This window comes from Triticum urartu, chromosome 6A (genome assembly GCF_056163025.1).
Source record: "Triticum urartu cultivar PI428250 chromosome 6A, HENAU_Tu73, whole genome shotgun sequence".
NCBI classification, from domain to species: Eukaryota; Viridiplantae; Streptophyta; class Magnoliopsida; order Poales; family Poaceae; genus Triticum; species Triticum urartu.
The window spans coordinates 347,254,250-347,273,400 of NC_141878.1; the positions used below are offsets into that span (position 1 = coordinate 347,254,250).

The 19,151-nt window shown below is 47.5% G+C and overlaps 1 protein-coding gene across 1 annotated transcript; it reads right to left on the bottom strand.

The window, feature by feature from the left end:
- Positions 1 to 320: 320 nt before the first annotated feature.
- Positions 321 to 18,996, bottom strand: LOC147965208 (uncharacterized). The gene is made up of 2 exons (XM_087530342.1): positions 18,802 to 18,996; positions 321 to 494 (listed from the first exon to the last, which is right to left on the bottom strand). Exons 1-2 carry the CDS (start codon positions 18,994 to 18,996, stop codon positions 321 to 323), a joined length of 369 nt encoding a protein of 122 aa, XP_087386468.1.
- Between the last annotated feature and the right edge of the window lie 155 nt (positions 18,997 to 19,151).

The following is a 19,151-nucleotide window of genomic DNA, read 5'->3' on the forward strand; positions in this document are numbered from 1 at the left end:
GGAGGGAGTACTACTAGTAGTAGTACTACATTGATGTGTGGCGTCAACTCACACAAGTATGCAACACTTCCTAAACAAACTAGTATATGAGCTATTATACTTACTTCTTATAAGATGTTATACTTCTTAGCCACAGGATCTTTATATCCAACACAAACAAAATATCCATTCGACTATTGAAAATTACTTTAACTGCTGATCTGATGTCTAAGTAATTGCTGCATCGCCACCAAAGACCACCATCTCTTAAGCTAAAGTAGACCGAGCTAACCCCTATATTAGCATATTACAAAGATAAATAGAAGGCACTTTAGAATCATTTAGGACGTGAGCTTGTCAATCTGAATGTGGAGCGACACCAGCTTAGCCTCGGCCAGCAGCTTGGGCGGAATTGTGAAGAAGGTCAGCTCGTGCACGGCGACGTCACCGGGATCCTTGCTGCTTGTCACCTTCATTTCCACCTTGACGGCGTCGGTGCTGCATTTGGGCTCCCCCTGTCGGTGTCAAAACCGGCGGATCTTGGGTAGGGGGTCCCGAACTGTGCATCTAAGGTCGATGGTAACTGGAGGCAGGGGACATGATGTTTTACCCAGGTTCAGGCCCTCTTGATGGAGGTAATACCCTACGTCCTTCTTGATTGATATTTATGAGTATGAGGATTACAAGAATTGATCTGCCACAAGCTCGTTCTGGCTAAACCCTAGAATTCTAGCCTGTATGATTATGATTGCCTCTACGGACTAAACCCTCCAGTTTATATAGACACCGGAGAGGCCTAGGGTTGTACAAAGATGTTTTACAACTGAAGGAATCTACATATCCAAACTCCAAGCTTGCCATCCATGCAAAGGAGAGTCCCATCCGGACACGGGATGAAGTCTTCTGTCTTGTATCTTCATAGCCCATTAGTCCGGCCCATGTTACATAGCCCGGACGCCCGGACTCCCTTAGTAGCCCATGAACCAGGCTTCAATGATGTGTGTCCGACACGCAGATTGTCTTCAGCATTGCAAGGCGGGTTCCTCCTCCGAATAATCCAAAGCAGCTTTCGAACACAGCAAACGTGTCCGGCTCTACATAGCAAATACCACACACAACCGCAGAGAGCATAATATTTGACGAGTCCAATCTACTGACAGCTTTTGTAGCACGACATCACGTCCCTGCCCGATCCTTATTTCGAACCATTTTTTAGCCTCTGCTCCATGTTTCAAGAAGCGGTTTTATTGACACGTCTTGTCAAAGCAGAGATCGTGTCCCCTTATTACAGGATTTTCATAAATACAGGCGTGGGTAATCCAACCGCCCTGTTGGTATGATTTCTAGGAAATAGGCAAGTTTTAAGTCTCATGAGGAGGCGTTCAATATTCATCGGCTTTATAAAGGGGCATAGACCCATTCTTCTCCACTACGCCCACCTCTTCCTCAACTTTTCCAACCTCGAGCTCTAGCACCCAGGACTCAACTTGACCGTTCCAAGCCTCCCAGTCATGTCCGGACCCAGCCTTCAAGGCCGGTGGGTGGCCTCCTCTGCCACATAGGAGGATATCGCGAAGCTTCGGGCGGCAAGGTACCTGACCGCGGAAATCCTCCACAGGCTCCCTGCTAAGGGGCAGGTTATTCCTACACCCAGATTCGGTGAGAGGGTTTTATTCATCTCCCACTTCTTCCGGGGCTAGGGTTCGCTCTCCACCCCTTCATTCGTGGTCTCATGTTCTATTATGGGCTAGATTTTCACAATCTGGCTCCAGACTCCTTTCTTCACATCTCGGCTGCGAGGCCTTTCTCCACATTCCCCCACACTTCGGCTTACGGCTCAAGACCTTTAATGTCAAGCCAAAGGTAGTCGACGGGGAGCAAGCGGAGTGTGGCGGTGCCATGGTGAGAAAGCTCGCCAATACTGTTTGGCCAAAGGGCTCCTTCAAGGAAATTTCCAACCTATGGTACTGGGAGTGGTTTTACATCACTAAACCCCGTGGTACCAAGTCAGCAGCTACACCTGCGTTCCGATCTGGCCCTCCATTAGGACTCGCATCATGGATTAATAAGGGGCTTGTAACACCCTCGATGCGACTATATCTCCCACGAGTCGAGGCACGACTTAGAGGCATAATCGCATTGAAGGCATATGTCGCAAGTTATGCAATCTTCACAACATCCCATGTAATATAAATCATAAAGGGGAGATAACATAGTTGGCTTACACTTGCCACGTCAATCAAGTACATGAATAACATTACATCATCCAAACACTCATGGCCCGACTACGGCGCCAAAATAAAAGAGAACCCAACATGCGACACGGTCCCAATCACCCCCAACTGGGCACCACTACTGATCATCGGGAAAGGAAACATAGTAACATTGAGAGTCCTCGTCGAACTCCCACTTGAGCTCAAGTGTGTCTCCTGGAGCGGAATCATCAGGCCCTGCATCTGGTATTATAGTAATCTGTGAGCCACAGGGACTCAGCAATCTCGCACCCTCGCGATCAAGACTATTTAAGCTTATAGGAATGACAAGGTAACTATATGTGGAGCTGCAGCAAGCGACTAGCATATATGGTGGCTAACTTATTCGCAAAAGAGAGCGAGAAGAGGAGGCAAAGCGCGAGCGAGAACTAGAGAACAACCTGCGCAAACATTACTCCAACACCGTGTCCGCTTCCCGGACTCCACCAAGAAGAGGCCATCACGGTAACACACTCAGTTGATTCATTTTAATTAAGTTAAGGTTCAAGTTATCTACAACCGGACATTAACAAATTCCCATCTGCCCATAACCGCGGGCACGGCTTTCGAAAGTGCAAATCCCTGCAGGGGAGTCCCAACTTAGCCCATGACCAGCTCTCATGGTCAACGAAGGAATAGACCTCCTCCCAAGACGTTCCGATCAGACTCGGTATTTCGGTAATTCAAGACACTTCGACAGGTTAAAACAAGACCAGCAACACCGCCCGAATGTGCCGACAAATCCCGACAGGAGCTGCACATATCTCTTTCTCAGGGCACACTCAGATGAGACATCCTACTAGTAAAACCAACCCTCAAGTTGCCCCGAGGTGGCCCCGCAGTCTACTCGGTCGGACCAACACTCAGAGGAGCACTGGCCCAGGGGGGTTTAAATAAGATGACTCTCGGGCTCCGGAAACCCAAGGGAAAAAGAGGCTAGGTGGTGAATGGTAAAACCAAGGTTGGGCATTGCTGGAAAAGCTTTAATCAAGGCGAACTATCAAGGGGTTCCCATTATAACCCAACCGCGTAAGGAACGCAAAATCCGGGAACATAACACCGATATCACGGAAACTAGGGCGGCAAGAGTGGAACAAAACACTAGGCGAGAGGCCGAGCCTTCCACCCTTTACCAAGTATATAGATGCATTAAGATAACATAGCAATATAATGATATCCGAACAAGTAAACAAATGTTCCAACAAGGAACGGCCTCCAATCTTCACCTGCAACTAGCAACGCTATAAGAGGGGCTGAGCAAAGCGGTAACATAGCCAATCAATGGTTTGCTAGGACATGGTGGGTTAGAGGTTTGACATGGAAATTTGGGAGGCTTGAAAGCAAGTGGTAGGCATCGTAGCATTGGCATAGCAAAAGAGCGAGCAAACTAGCATAGCAAAGATAGTAGTGATTTCGAGGGTATGATGATCTTGCCTGCCGAGTTGTCAAAGTTGACTGGATCCTCGCAAGCAAACTCAACGGGCTCCTCGTTAGTGAACTCGTCTCCCGGCTCTACCCAAACAAGAGAAACAAGCAACAAGGATACAATCAACCACGTGCAAGGACCAAACAAGATGATGCAAAGATGATATGCTATGCGGGATGCGATGCGGGATGCAAAATGCAAGATATGACAGGAAATGCATGAACCTGGCCTCAAATTGGAAATCCAAGTGTGCCTCTGGAAAGATGAGATGAAATCGCTTGAAAATGATATATAGAACGCCGGAATCGGAGTTACGGTTTGGAAATGGCAAGCGATTCAAAAATGGCACCGGTCTGCGATTTACAGCAAGTAGCCATCTAAATGCAATAAGATGAACAAGCTACAGCACCCAAACAAGACAACAAAATAAATGGCAGGGATGCATAAAAGATGCTTAACAAAAGTGTAGCACTGAGCTACGGCCAATTTATCCATTAACAGGTTCAAACAAGCATGGCAAAAATGCATATGACAAACAGATCTCAGACTTGGTGAAATTAACACTTATCTGGAATTTCAGATCAGGTAGCCCTCTTCGGAGCAACAAAACTACATGCTACAGGACCTGAACATGGCAAAGATAAGCATGTAATGGAGCTACTCAAAGAGGTTAACAAAAGTCCCTTGAGCCAAAAAGGACCAGAAAATACAATTGCATGCATGTGAACATAGCAAAAACATAATCAGTTTTCAGACTTAGTGAAAACTGGAGCATGCTGAAAACATAACTCAAGTAGGTATGATTACGAGCTCGTTGCACTCCATACGGAGCAAGTCATGGCAAGAAAAGCATACATCCATCAAGAAGGCACAAAATGCAAGCTAGACATGGCAAGAACAATAGCATATCATGCACGGATCAACTACAACATCATCGGCAAAATTGCAAACAAGTTGACAATCTGCCCAGATTCACAAAGTAGCAAAAGTAGAGCTCGATTGACTCAAGCTAGGGTGCTCCATAATTTCAAACAAAGACATGGATGAATAGAGAACTACATGATTAACAAAACATCCTTATTGATCATCCTCAAAAGAGGCACGGATCACTAGGAAACAACATGAACATATGGCATCATGAGATAAACAGCTCAAGGACTTAGTGGAATTGCTAAGTCCCTGAAAACAGAATTAGCAAGTGCACCACTTTGCAAGCTTGCACTAGTCACCACACACATCACAAAAATACATGGGTTGCACCTCTGGAAAGATGACAAAACCCTTAACAAAACAAACGTAGAGCATCAGGGCATATCAAGCACATATTAATCATGGCAAAAATGACAAAAACCTAAATGGAGTAGCAGATCTGACAATTATCCCAAGTAGCCCTCTTCTAACAGCATTTCGGACATCAATATGAGCTCAAATGAAAATGATGCAATGGAATGAAATGATGTACTCTCTGAGATGAACATTTTGATATGCTATATGTATGAATCAGAGCTACGGATGCAAAGTTACGGCAGGTCAAATTATGCAACATGGGCTAGGGTTTTTGAGGGAAAAGTCAACCAAGACGAAAATATCCCAGATCTGGATCGCACGCGGATCGAGGATCACCGGAGATGCACTGTTCGCCGGAGTTGGAGGGGGTCGCCGGACTTGGAGATTCCGGCGGAGGAGGGGGCGGCGGCTGCCGGAGCTGGGGCCGGCCGGAGCGGCGCGGCTAGGGGCGGCCGGATCCGGGCCGGGAGGCGCGGGGCGACGCGGTCGTCGCCGGCGAGGGGCGAGGCGGCGGATGGCGGCGGGCGCGGGTGCGGCGCCGTGGAGGAGAGGGCATGGGCGGCGCGACGACGTTGGAGGAGAGGGCGACGCGGGCGGCGGCGATGGGCTCGGGGGCCCGAAGCGGGCTTCCCGGGCCGTGGGCGGAGACGGCGGTGGCTTGCCACGTGGCAGGACATGGTTGGCACGGACGGCGGCGGTGGCTTTGTCCGCCCAAGACGGACGTGTCCGGCGGCAGTGCGAGGGAATTTTAGGGTTTCGGGGAGGAAGGAGATCCGAATTTCGGGGGGGTGTTTAAATAGGCATAGAGGGAGCTAGGAGAGTCCAAAAGAGGTGCGGTTTCCGGCCACGCGATCGTGATCGAAAGCTCTAGATGATGGAGCAGAGTTAGGTGGGTTTTGGGCCAAATTGGAGGGGTGTTGGGCTGCAACACACACGAGGCCTTTTCGGTCCCTCGGTTAACCGTTGGAGTATCAAACGAAGTCCAAATGATACGAAACTTGACAGGCAGTCTACCGGTAGTAAACCAAGGCCGCTTGGCAAGTCTCGGTCCAATACAGAAATGTTTAATCCCCACACACGAAGTAAAGGTAGAATTGACCAATGGAGGAGAACGAAGCGCCGGAAAGCAAAACGGACAACGGGGAAAATGCTCGAATGCATGAGACGAACACGTATGCAAATGCAATGCACATGATGACATGATATGAGATGCATGACAACGATAACAACACACGGAGACAAAAGATCCGAACCCGATAAAATAAATTAACTTAATGCCAGAAATGGCAAGAGTTGGAGTACAAATTGGGAAAGTTACATTCGGGGTGTTACAGGGCTGGACTGGGGATCGATTGACGAAGTGCAGACGCTACAAAGCCATATCCGGAGCCTCCTTGAAAAGGACTGTCGGTGTCAAAACCGGCGGATCTCGGGTAGGGGGTCCTGAACTGTGCGTCTAGGCCGGATGGTAACAGGAGGCAGGGAACACGATGTTTTACCCAGGTTCGGGCCCTCTTGATGGAGGTAAAACCCTACGTCCTCCTTGATTAATATTGATGATATGGGTAGTACAAGAGTAGATCTACCACGAGATCAAGGAGGCTAAACCCTAGAAGCTAGCCTACGGTATGATTGTTGGATATGGAGTTGATTGCCTACGGACTACAACCCTCCGGTTTATATAGACACCAGATAGGGTTAGGGTTACATAGAGTCGGTTACAATGGTAGGAGATCTTGAATATCCGCATCGCCAAGCTTGCCTTCCACGCCAAGGAAAGTCCCATCCGGACACGGGACGAAGTCTTCAATCTTGTATCTTCATAGCCCTGGAGTCCGGCTGAAGGTATAGTCCGGCTACCCGAACACCCCCTAATCCAGGACTCCCTCAAGGACACTAGCCTCATCAATGTGATCTAGGTAATGCTAGTCCGTCGGGTCCTGCTGTGCTAGCAACGGCCTCTCCGCATGTGGGAGTTCAATCCAGAAGGACCACGGACCCTTCAGCACTTCTTCAGCACAACGCATCGAGGGATGTGGAAGTTATTCTTCAGCACTCGAAAGCAGTGGCCAGACACAACCAAGGACATCAGCCTCGATTGCAATCATCCGGATACTTCGGATAAGCACTCGACTCCTGAACACAGATTAGTTGATTATCCCGTATCGGTATACTGAGAAACCTGTCTTTAACCAGGGATGGATAAAGAAAGTAGAACAAATTAGGTGTTCGGCTCCGCTTCCCGAAGACTCAGCAGATCCTATATTAACAAGGATGCTGGCCCCGATGCCGTATCAAGTGCCGGCGAAGAAGGACAAAGAGGAGGGCAAAAAGGCCAGGGGTGGCTCCCACTCTAAAGGTACACTGGACGTCATGTTCGGGGAGACTGGCACTCCCTCTTCTGAAGACAAACAAGAAGAAGAAGCTAATATCCCTTCTCCCCATGGGAAGAAAAGGACCGCCTTTGAAGATTTGAAGGTGGAGGCTCCCAAGAGAGGCAAAATGTCCATGTCAGACGGTTCGGGTTCGGAAGACAACATTGCCGCATGGTTCCTCCATAAGGACAAGCCTTTTGCCGAATCATAAGTGAACAAGGGTATTCTAGACATATCTCGTTGTTTCCAGGTTACAAGGGTAACCTCTTAAATATATGTTTGCAGTCCGGCCCGCAGTCTTCCTCAAGAGTCCTCCTCCTCGGGTGACCTTCTTCCGGAGATGATGGAAAGCGAGACGCCTCCACATGCTTTCTCGCCCCTTAGGGCGGACGACTTCGAGCTGTAATCCCGAAGGGTCTCTCCCGATCACCAAGTGGCGTGGGGGGTAATGAAGGCAGCGGCCGAAGGTGATACTTTGGACGTCAAGGGTCCGGGGTGTGCAGCCCCCACGGGGACGAACAATAAAGACCCCGGACTATCTGGTTTACAGTCAAAGACGACTCTAGGGTTGAGTGAACATATCCATTTAAAGGGTGTTCGTACTCCTACAACCGCTTCCAGGAGTCCGAAGGCGCCGGATACATTAATGGGTACGTTGTAGAATGTGTCCATCTTTGAGGAACATCGTACCTTGATGGGTACGGTAGTTGAGAGGATTCTGTCAGCAAGAAGCGGATTGAATGAAGCCTTCATGGGCCTGCTAAGAGGCTTTGAGGTATGCAATGTAATATCTTAACCGCTCTTTCCATGCAGAATGTGCCTGTGTATAGATAGTAGCCCCTGAGACTTTGGTCAGATTCCACAGGGAGGCGATCCGAGGATCAAAAAGATATGCTCAGGAAATGACAAGATTAATTTGAAAACAGGCTAGTATGTCAACAGCGACTGCGCATGCTGCGGAAGCTGCAGATTTAAAGCAGAACTTGAGTCAGCGGATGAGGACATTACTCTTATTAACAGGAGGCTTGACGAGGCACAAGGTATGTTTCTGGGGCAGTCAGTTTATGCATGTATACTAATTTGAGCACGAAGCTGAAAATTATATACTAGGACAAGCATAATTGCAGATGGTGCTGCTGCGGTTGAGACCCTTCGGGCTGAACTTGCCCGGGCCAAGGAGCAAGCCAAAGTGAGCAATGCGGCTGTCAAGAAGGCAGCTGCTGAGTTAAAGGTCGGACGAGCCGCTCGGCGCCAGTGCGAGGACAGAATATCTATCGTAGCGCGAGAGCTGAAGGATGCTACGAGCCAATGCGAATCACTTGAGAAGGATAACAAAGCCAAGGCAGCCGACCACAACAAGGCTTTACAAGAGGCGCGAGAGGCACGGTCCGATTCTAGAGCGGCTTGGGAGGAGATCTGGCAAGCTGGGGAGATAGCGGCTAGTAAGCACTTTCTATTACAGACTAAATTCGGCGAGCCGAAGTATGCCCTGCTTTATCAATTGTGGAGTTCTCCAGACTCATTCTTGGACCTGCCGAAGAGTGTCGCCAATGCGGCGCAGTTTTATCAAGCGCAAGATGGACGTGCAGTGGAGAAGCTTTTCTGGTCACAGTTCAACGTGCCAAAGCATCCGTTGCTGAATGAACAAATGGCCAGTGGGCCGAGCTCCACAAGGTGTCCGGACCTGCCATCAAGAAAGTTGTGGTTCGGCTGTGGCCAACTGAGCAAATTCCGAACAGTTATTTCAGTTTGGTGCATTGACCTGTTGATACGGTGCCGCGTATCGACACCGTAAAACGGTCGGCGTGCATTAAAGTTGCACGGATGGCCTTAGCCCGCGTCAAGACGTACTGGGCGAAAATGAAGGCCGCCGATGTTGCAGCAAACAGTCCACCCAAGGGCAAGGACCATCACATGCCAGAGCATTATTTTGAAGATGTCCTAGAGGGTGCCTGCTTGATAGAGGGTCTGTGATAGAAGAATATTAAGTTTGAGTGAATGTATCGGAATTGTGATAACAATATTATGATATATTAAGTTTGTGTTATATTTATGCCTTTTGCCTAAAAGGCATTTCCTACTGTGCGGCCATTTTTTATAATCTGATGGTTTGCCAGTCGTCGACGTTGGCCCCGTCGTATATAATGCGGGGGTGTTCGGAATAGCCACTGACTACACTTGACCCAACGTCTTGGTCCATGAAGGAGGTGTCAATGCGGCGAACTACACAATCGGACTATAGGGCTTTAACACCTTCACTTAGCCATAGGTGTTTAACGGTGCTTCTACGATATAGCCCCTTTTATGTACACGGTTATCCGAATACGGCTGCGCTACGTAGGTGACCGGGAAACGATCCTTGTGTTATACAAAAAAAATCGCAAAAATTTTTAATAAGTTGCCGAGTGGTTGACCAGCTCTCGCCGCATCATGACAGTCAGTTTTTGGCTTTCTCTACTGAGGTGCTTAACCAGGTGAACCGGAAACACAATCGCAGTAGTTCTGCCTTTACTACCCAAGCCGATAGCGGAACGTAAGGTAGTAAGCACAGGAGCCGGGCAACCCAACTATTGACCAACGACATGATTCAGAGTTGATGCATATAATGCCAAAACTCGTGACGCTGAAGTATGTTGTAGAACTGTTCGGACTTGCTGGCAATTTAATATGATGTCGTATCGAGCCCCTAGCAATTGGTGCCAAGGTGTATATGTGAAACCACCGAAAAGGTAAAATACAGTTCTATGAGGAAAAAATAAGTACTGAAGACGGATTATGTCCACTAGAATCTGATTGATACGCCGAGCACAATCTTACATATTATAACACCTCTACCCAGGTCATTTTTAATGCTGAGGAAAAAGGCTATATCCAGGTCTTAAATAGAGTCTTTGGTATACATAAAATCTGTTGGACCTCCTATCGCACGTCTACGCTGCCTTTGCCTTAGCGAAGAGGATTCCTTAAAAGGAGCAATCTTTGGTTGCCTGGACGAAACTGGGTTCCGAAAGTGTCCTGGCAGGTCCATAGGACGAGCAAGTTTTGATATATCTGTGATAAAAGATAAGAAATAATTTAAAAAGAAGGGAGAAAAGCTGTAGGAGGACGAACCGTGCTGTAGGTCTGTCCACATTGTGCCTCTGCCGATGAGCAAGGTATTTTAGGTGCATAATTATGCATGCGCGATGCGAACTTCGTGGGCATATGCAGCAAACGACGGAGGCGGAATTGCTAATCCAGCTCGAAAATTGACTGGTCTTGTGTAGTAGAGGCCGGTGGCTTAATGGCCGAGAAGGTATGCGGTTTAACGAGTCCACTTTGTACTTCGCCTGTGATGGCCGATGTGTACGCCTCGGAACCAAGGGGTTTTTCCTTTTCTCCAATGATCGTTAATCACGCCGTGTGGACCGGGCATCTTCAGCTTTAGATAGGCGTATTGTGGGACCGCATTGAAACAAGTGAACGCGGTTGGCCCAAGCAATCCATGGTATCCACTGCAAAATGGAACAATATTGAAGATCAAGGCTTCGCTTTGGAAGTTGTTCGGCGAACCGAAGACGACTTCCAGTGTGATTGAGCCCGTAGAGTGAGCTTCTTCGCCAGGTATTACACCTTTGAAGGCAGTTGTGGTGGGCTTGATCCTTGAGGGATCAATGCCCATTTTGCGAATAGTGTCTTGATAGAGAAAATTAAGGCTACTACCGCCGTCCAGAAGGACTCGTGTAAGATGGAATCCATTGATGATTGGGTCAAGGAAAAAAGCTGCTGAACCTTTGTGACGGATATCTGTTGGGTGGTCATTGTGATCAAAAGTGATCGGACAGGCTGCCCATGGGTTAAATTTTGGTACGACCGGCTCTATGGCATAGTCGTCTCGTGGTACGCATTTGCGCTCCCTCGTAGGGATATGCGTCAGAGATATCATGTTTACTGTTTTTACTTTGGGGGAAAATTGCTTTTGTCCCCCGGTGATTGGCTGGCGAGTGTCCTCATCTTCGCTGTCACTAGGCGGCCCCTTCCCTTTGTGTTCGGCATTGATCTTGCCTGCTTGTTTGAAAACCCAACAATTTCCATTGGTATGGTTGGCGGGTTTGTCTGGGCTGCCATGAATTTGATAGGGCCGATCCAGTATCCTGTCTAAACTGGATGGGCCATCTTTGTTTGCCTTGAATGGCTTCTTCCGTTGACCGGATTTGGAACTACTGAATCCGTTGTTGACCACCGTGTCTTGGATTCCTACATTATTGTTTCGATGCTTGTTTTTATTGCGTCAAGAATTGCTATTGTTATCCCTGACCTCAGAGGTGCTAGGATCGCTGGTGGTATTGTTTTGGTGAGCCAGCCAGCTATCTTCTCCCGCGCAGAAGCGGGTCATCGGCATCTGGATAGTCGACGATTTGGTTCTTTTTAATTAAGAACCTAGTCCAGAGCTTCCTGGCAGACTCTCCGGGCTGCTGGATGATGTGACTGAGGTCATCAGCATCCGGAGGCCCGACATATCTACCTTGGAAGTTGTCACAAAAGGCGTCTTCCAGGTCTTCCCATTTGCCAATAGAGTTTTCTGGGAGGCTATTTAGCTAGTGCCGGGCTGGTCCCTTTAATTTTAGTGGGAGGTATTTGATGCCATGAAGATCATCACTGCGGGCCATATGAATATGGAGAAGAAAATCCTCGATCCATACCACGGGATCTATTGTTCCATCATACGATTCGATATTCATAGCTTTGAACCCTTTTGGGAATTCATGCTCCATTACATCATCAGTGAAGCAAAGGGGGTGTGTGGTGCCTCTATATCGGGCCAAGTCGCGACGCAGCTCGGGTGCAGTCCGTCAGCAGTTTTCGGCCCGGGCGTGATTATGCTTGTCACTTCTTGCTAGATAGCAGTCGTCGAGCGTCGGTGCACGCCCACGCGATCCGTAGATCGATCTGGTCTGGCCTGCTCTCTAGTCCAGGTCTTACCATACGTCATATGTATATCCTCGAGTTGTTATGTCTCTACTTTTACGGCGAGGTAGTATGGGCTGGTGTTCGGCTTTAGTTTCCATTTTGTCCCGGCCACGAGGTGGTCGGTCAGCCGCATTACGTGCTGATGGCACAGTCAAGAGGGCCTCGCCGTCAAATTGGGGTAGCAGTTTACGCTTCGGGTAAATTTTGATTGGGCGCTTGAGGCTGTATTCCTCAGCTGCCAAGACATTAGTCCACCTACCGTGGAGCAGATCTTGATCAGCTTGAAGCTGTTGTTGCTTCTTTTTCAGGCTCCTTGTAGTGGCAATTAGCTGGCACTTAAAGCGCTCCTGCTCGAGAGGTTCCTCAGGCATGATAAAATCCTCGTTGCCGAGGCTCACCTCATCTTCGGAGAGAGGAGAATAATTGCTGTCCTCCAAGTCTTCATTTTCAGCCTATTCATCGGGGCTAACTTGCCCATCTTCCTGGTTGTCCTGTTCGGAGGTCGGCTCGATGGGTTCTTCTATGTCTTCGGCATCGTCCGGAGTGTTGTTGCCTGTTGTGCCGGTATTGCTGTCTTTTCCACGGCATGATTTAGAGCGGCGCCGTCAGCGTTTTGGTTGTATCTCGGGAGGTTTATCCTCTGCTGGATTTTTCTCATTATTGTCGTCACCCTCCTTGGGTGTATCCACCATGTACATGTCATACGAAGAGGTGGCCGTCCAGCGTTCGGTAAACGGTGGGTTTTGGGCCTGCTCTTCTTCGGCATCGTCGTCCATACCGTTGATGTCAGTTAAGTCCTTGACAGTGGCGATGAAGTGGGTGGTGGGTGGGACATAAAATTCCCTGTTCTCAGCCCCTAGTCCGAGCTGGGTGTAGTTCGTACGTTGCTCCTTCGTAATGACGAGGGATCGCATCAAGTCCAGAGCATCGCTTAAAGGCGAGGTTTGGCTAGGGAGAAGAGAATCCGTGGAGTACGGCGGGAAGGGGATTCCTCGGCCGAGCTCACATGATGCTGACTCCAGGAGTTCGGAACCAGTGTCCGGGGAAGAGTCCGGCTTTGTGATGGTTGCCAGCGACACTGCTTCCTCCGGCTCTCCTGTACTGGGCTTAGTGGCCACAGATAGTCCGGCGGGTTTAGAAATCCCGTCTTCGGACCTGGCGACGCGCTCCGGCTCTAAGGCCAGAGCGGAAGTTGGGGTCGTGAATCCTAGGAAGATCAAGTCTCCTCGGATATTAGGGACATAATCCAAGTTTCCATGTCATATGAAGAGGTGACCTCGGGCGTAGCTGTCGATCTCCTCTCGATGGCCAAGCGAGTTGGCCCGCAGCGCGACGCCACCGAACACAAAGATCTGACCGGGGAGGAAAACCTCCCCCAGGGCAGCATTGTTGTAGATGATTGATGGAGCCATCGAACCTTTTGGTGACAACGCAGTGGAACTCTTAATGAAAGCACAAATGTCGGCGTCAAAACCGGCGGATCTCGAATGGTGTTCGTTGAGTTGGCATAGATCGAGAATAGGATTTGTCACTCGTATTGTCGGAGAGGTATCTCTAGGCCCTCCCAGTAATGCACATCACTACAAGCCTTGGAAGTAATGTGACTAATTAGTTAGTTACGGGATGATGCATTACGGAACGAGTAAAGAGACTTGCCGGTAACGAGATTGAACTATGTATTAAGATACCGACAATCGGATCTCGAGCAAGTAACATACCGATGACAAATCGAACAACGTATGTTGTTATGCGGTTTGACCGATAAAAATTTGCTAAGGACGAGGTGACAATGCGTGTGGGAAATGGTTCCAAAGTCGATGTGATTGCCGTCGGCACGCTACCTCTACATCTACCTTCAGGATTAATAAGAATTGTTATTTGGTGCCAGCGTTAAGCATGAACATTATATCTGGATCTTGTTTGATGCGAGACTGTTATTCATTTAAATCTGAGAATAATGGTTGTTCTATTTATATGAGTAATATCTTTTATGGTCATGCACCCTTGAAGAGTGGTCTATTTGTGTTGAATCTCGATAGTAGTAGTACACATATTCATAATGTTGAAGCCAAATTATGCAGAGTTGATAATGATAGTGCAACTTATTTGTGGCATTGCCGTTTGGGTCATATTGGTGTAAAGCACATGAAGAAACTCCATACTGATGGACTTCTGGAATCACTTGATTATCAATCACTTGGTACTTGCGAACCATGCCTCATGGGCAGGATGACTAAAACGCCGGTCTCCGGAACAATGGAGCAAGCAACAGATTTATTGCAAATCATACATACTGATGTATGTGGTCCACTGAATATTGAGGCTCGCGGCGGGTATCGTTGTTTTCTCACCTTCAAAGATGATTTGAGGAGATATGGGTATATATCTACTTAATGAAACATAAGTCTGAAACATTTGAAAAGTTCAAAGAATTTCAGAGTGAAGTGGAAAATCATCAAAACAAGAAAATGAAGTTTCTATGATCTGATCGTGGAGGAGAATATTTGAGTTACGAGTTTGGTCTACATTTAAAACAATGCGGAATAGTTTCGCAACTCACGCCACCCGGAACACCACAACATAATGTAGTGTCTGAACGTCGTAGTTGTACTTTACTAGATATGGTGCGATCTATGATGTCTGTTACTGATTTACTGCTATCGTTTTGGGGTTATGCTTTAGAGACGGCTGCATTCACATTAAATAGGGCACCATCGAAATCCGTTGAGACGACGCCTTATGAACTGTGGTTTGGCAAGAAACCAAAGTTGTCATTTCTTAAATTTTGGGGCTGCGATGCTTATGTGAAAAAGCTTCAACCTGATAAGCTTGAACCCAAATCGAAGAAATGTGTCTTCATAGGATACCCAAAGGAAACTATTGGGTACACCTTCTATCACAGATCCGAAGGCAGGACATTTGTTTCTAAGAATGGATCATTTCTAGAGAAGGAGTTTCTCTCAAAAGAAGTGAGCGGGAGCAAAGTAGAACTTAATGAGGTAACTGTACCTGCTCCCTTATTGGAAAGTAGTTCATCACAGAAACCGGTTCCTGTGACACCTACACCAATTAGTGAGGAAGCTAATGATCATGATCATGAAACTTCGGATCAAGTTACTACCGAACCTCGTAGGTCAACCGGAGTAAGATCCGCACCAGAGTGGTACGGTAATCCTGTTCTAGAAGTCATGTTACTTGACCATGATGAACCTACGAACTATGTAGAAGCGATGGTGAGCCCAGATTCCACAAAATGGCTCGAGGCCATGAAATCTGAGATGGTATCCATGTATGAGAACAAAGTGTGGACTTTGGTTGACTTGCGCGATGATCGGCAAGCCATCGAGAATAAATGGATCTTCAAGAAGAAGACTGACACTGACGGTAATGTTACTGTCTACAAAGCTCGACTTGTTGAGAAAGGTTTTCGACAAGTTCAAGGGGTTGACTACGATGAGACTTCCTCACCCATAGCGATGCTTAAGTCTGTCCGAATCATGTTAGCAATTACCGCATTTTATGATTATGATATTTGGCAAATGGATGTCAAAACTGCATTCTTGAATGGATTTCCGGAAGAAGAGTTGTATATGATGCAACAAGAAGTTTTTGTCGATCCAAAGGGTGCTAACAAAGTGTGCAAGCTCCAGCGATCCATTTATGGACCGGTGGAAGCCTCTCGGAGTTGGAATAAATGTTTTGATAGTGTGATCAAAGCATATGGTTTTATACAGACTTTTGGAGAAGCCTGTATTTACAAGAAAGTGAGTGGGAGCTCTGTAGCATTTCTAATATTATATGTGGATGGCATATTGTTGATTGGAAATGATATAGAATTTCTGGATAGCATAAAAGGATACTTGAGTAAGAGTTTTTCAATGAAAGACCTTGGAGAAGCTGCTTATATATTGGGCATCAAGATCTATAGAGATAGATCAAGACGCTTAATTGGACTTTCATAAAGCACATAACTTGATAAAGTTTTGAAGAAGTTTAAAATGGATCAAGCAAAGAAAGGGTTCTTGCCTGTGTTACAAGGTGTGAAGTTGAGTAAGACTCAATGCCCGACCACTACAGAAGATAGAGAAAAAATGAAAAGTGTTCCCTATGCTTCAGTCATAGGCTCTATCATGTATGCAGTGCTGTGTACCAGACCTGATGTGTGCCTTGCTATTAGTTTAGCAGGGAGGTACCAATGTAATCCAGGAGTGGATCACTGGACAGTGGTCAGGAACATCCTGAAATACCTGAAAAGGACTAAGGATATGTTTCTCGTTTGTGGAGGTGACAAAGAGCTCGTCGTAAATGGTTACATCAATGCAAGCTTTGACACTGATCTAGACGTTTCTAAATCGCAAACCGGATACATGTTTATATTGAACGGTGGAGCTGTTAGTTGGAGCAGTTCTAACAAAGCGTCGTGGTGGGATCTACGTGTGAAGCGGAGTACATAGCTGCTTCGGAAGCAGCAAATGAAGGAGTCTGGATGAAGGAGTTCATATCCGATCTAGGTGTCATACCTAGTGCATCAGGTCCAATGAAAATCTTTGTGACAATACTGGTGCAATTGCCTTGGCAATGGAATCCAGATTTCACAAGAGAACCAAGCACATCAAGAGACGCTTCAATTCAATCTGGGATCAAGTCCAGGTGGGAGACATGGAGATTTGCAAGATACATACGGATCTGAATGTTGCAGACCCATTGACTAAGCCTCTTTGACGAGCAAAACATGATCAACACCAAGACTCCATGGGTGTTAGAATCATTACTGTGTAATCTAGATTATTGACTCTAGTGCAAGTGGGAGACTGAAGGAAATATGCCCTAGAGGCAATAATTAAGTTATTATTTATTTCCTCATCTCATGATAAATGTTTATTATTCATACTAGAATTGTATTAACCGGAAACATAATACATGTGTGAATACATAGACAAACACAGTGTCACTAGTATGCCTCTACTTGACAAGCTCGTTGATCAAAGATGGTTGAGTTTCCTAGCCATATACATGAGTTGTCATTTGATTAACGGGATCAAATCATTAGGAGAATGAAGTGATTGACATGACCCATTCCGTTAGCTTAGCACTTGATCGTTTAGTTTACTGCTATTGCTTTCTTCATGACTTATACATGTTCCTATGACTATGAGATTATGCAACTCCCGATTACTGGAAGAACACTTTGTGTGCTACCAAACTTCACAACGTAACTGGGTGATTATAAAGGTGCTCTAAAGTTTCTCCGATGGTGTTCGTTGAGTTGGCATAGATCGAGAATAGGATTTGTCACTCCGATTGTCGGAGAGGTATCTCTGGGCCCTCTCGGTAATGCACATCACTACAAGCCTTGCAAGCAATGTGACTGATGTGTTAGTTACGGGATGATGCATTGCGGAACGAGTAAAGAGACTTGCCGGTAATGAGATTGAACTCGGTATTGAGATACCGAAGATCGAATCTTTGGCAAGTAACATATCGATGATAAAGGGAACAACGTATGTTGTTATGCGGTTGGACTGATAAAGATCTTCATAGAATATGTAGGAATCAATATGAGCATCTAGGTTCCCCTATTGGTTATTGACCGGAGACGTGTCTTGGTCATGTCTACATAGTTCTGGAACCCGTAGGGTCCGCACGCTTAAAGTTCTGTGACGATCGGTATTATGAGTTTTTGTGTTTTGATGTACCAAAGGTAGTTTGGAGTCTTGGATATGATCACGGATATGACAAGGAGTCTCGAAATGGTCGAGACGTAAAGATCGATATATTGGACGACTATGTTCGGACACCGGAAGTATTTCGGGAGGTTTCAGACATATACGGGAGTACCGAAGGGTTACCGGAACCCCAGGGAGTATATTGGGCCCAATGGGCCCTAGTGGAAGAAGAGGAGGGGCGTCCAGGGCAGCCACGCACCCCCTCCCCCTCTAGTCCGAATTGGACAAGGATGGGGGCGGCGCCCTCCTTTCCTTCTCTCCTTCTCTCCCTTCCTCTCCTACTCCTACTCCTACTTGGAAGGGGGGAGTCCTACTCCCGGTGGAAGTAGGACTCCTCATGGGGCGTGCCATAGGAGGCTGGCCCCCTCCCCCTCGTCCACTCCTTCATATACGGGGAGGGGACACCCGTAGGACACACAACAATTGATCATTGATCTTTTAGCCATGTGCGGTGCCCCTTCCACCATAATCCACCTCGGTCATATCGTAGCGGTGCTTAGGCGAAGCCCTACGTCGGTAGCTTCATCAACACTATCACCACGTCGTCCTGCTGACAAAGCTCTTCCTGGAAAATCTACTGGATCGTGAGTTCGCAGGACGTCACCGAGCTAAACGTGTGCTGAACGCGGAGGTGTCGTACGTTTGGTACTGAGGATCGGTCGATCGTGAATACGTACGACTACATCAACCGCGTTGTCATAACACTTCCGCTTACGGTCTACAAGGGTAAGTAGACGACACTCTCCCCTCCCATTGTTGTGCATCACCATGATCTTGCGTGTGCGTAGGAATTTCTTTGAAATCACAACATTCCCAAACATGATGTGGTGGGAGAGCACCGGCGGCAGGGCTTTGTAGCCGCAGAAGGGCACGGGGCATTTGCAGGGCACGAGTGGACACACGCTCTGGTGATCGGCGAGCTTATGGTAAGTGACGTAGAGCCCACAGCCTTCGTGCGGGCACTCCACCCTCACCGAGGAGAGGACGGCGTCCACCGCCATGTTCCTCATGTTGAAGCCACCGCCGCGCTCACGCTTCTAACATTGTCGCTGGTTCCCAGGGCACTCGACGCGGTAGTCTACGCAGGCCAGGTGCCCTCCCTTGCACTGCACTGCACAAATCAATCAAACAACAGATCAATCAAGAAACTTGGACC

Coding starts and splice junctions, on each gene's coding strand:
- LOC147965208 (XM_087530342.1), bottom strand. CDS start 18,996: ATGGCGGTGGACGCCGTCCTCTCCTCGGTGAGGGTGGAGTGCCCGCAC. Junction 495..18,801: donor ACATCATGTTTGGGAATGTT/GTGATTTCAAAG, acceptor TGACACCGACAG/GGGGAGCCCAAATGCAGCAC.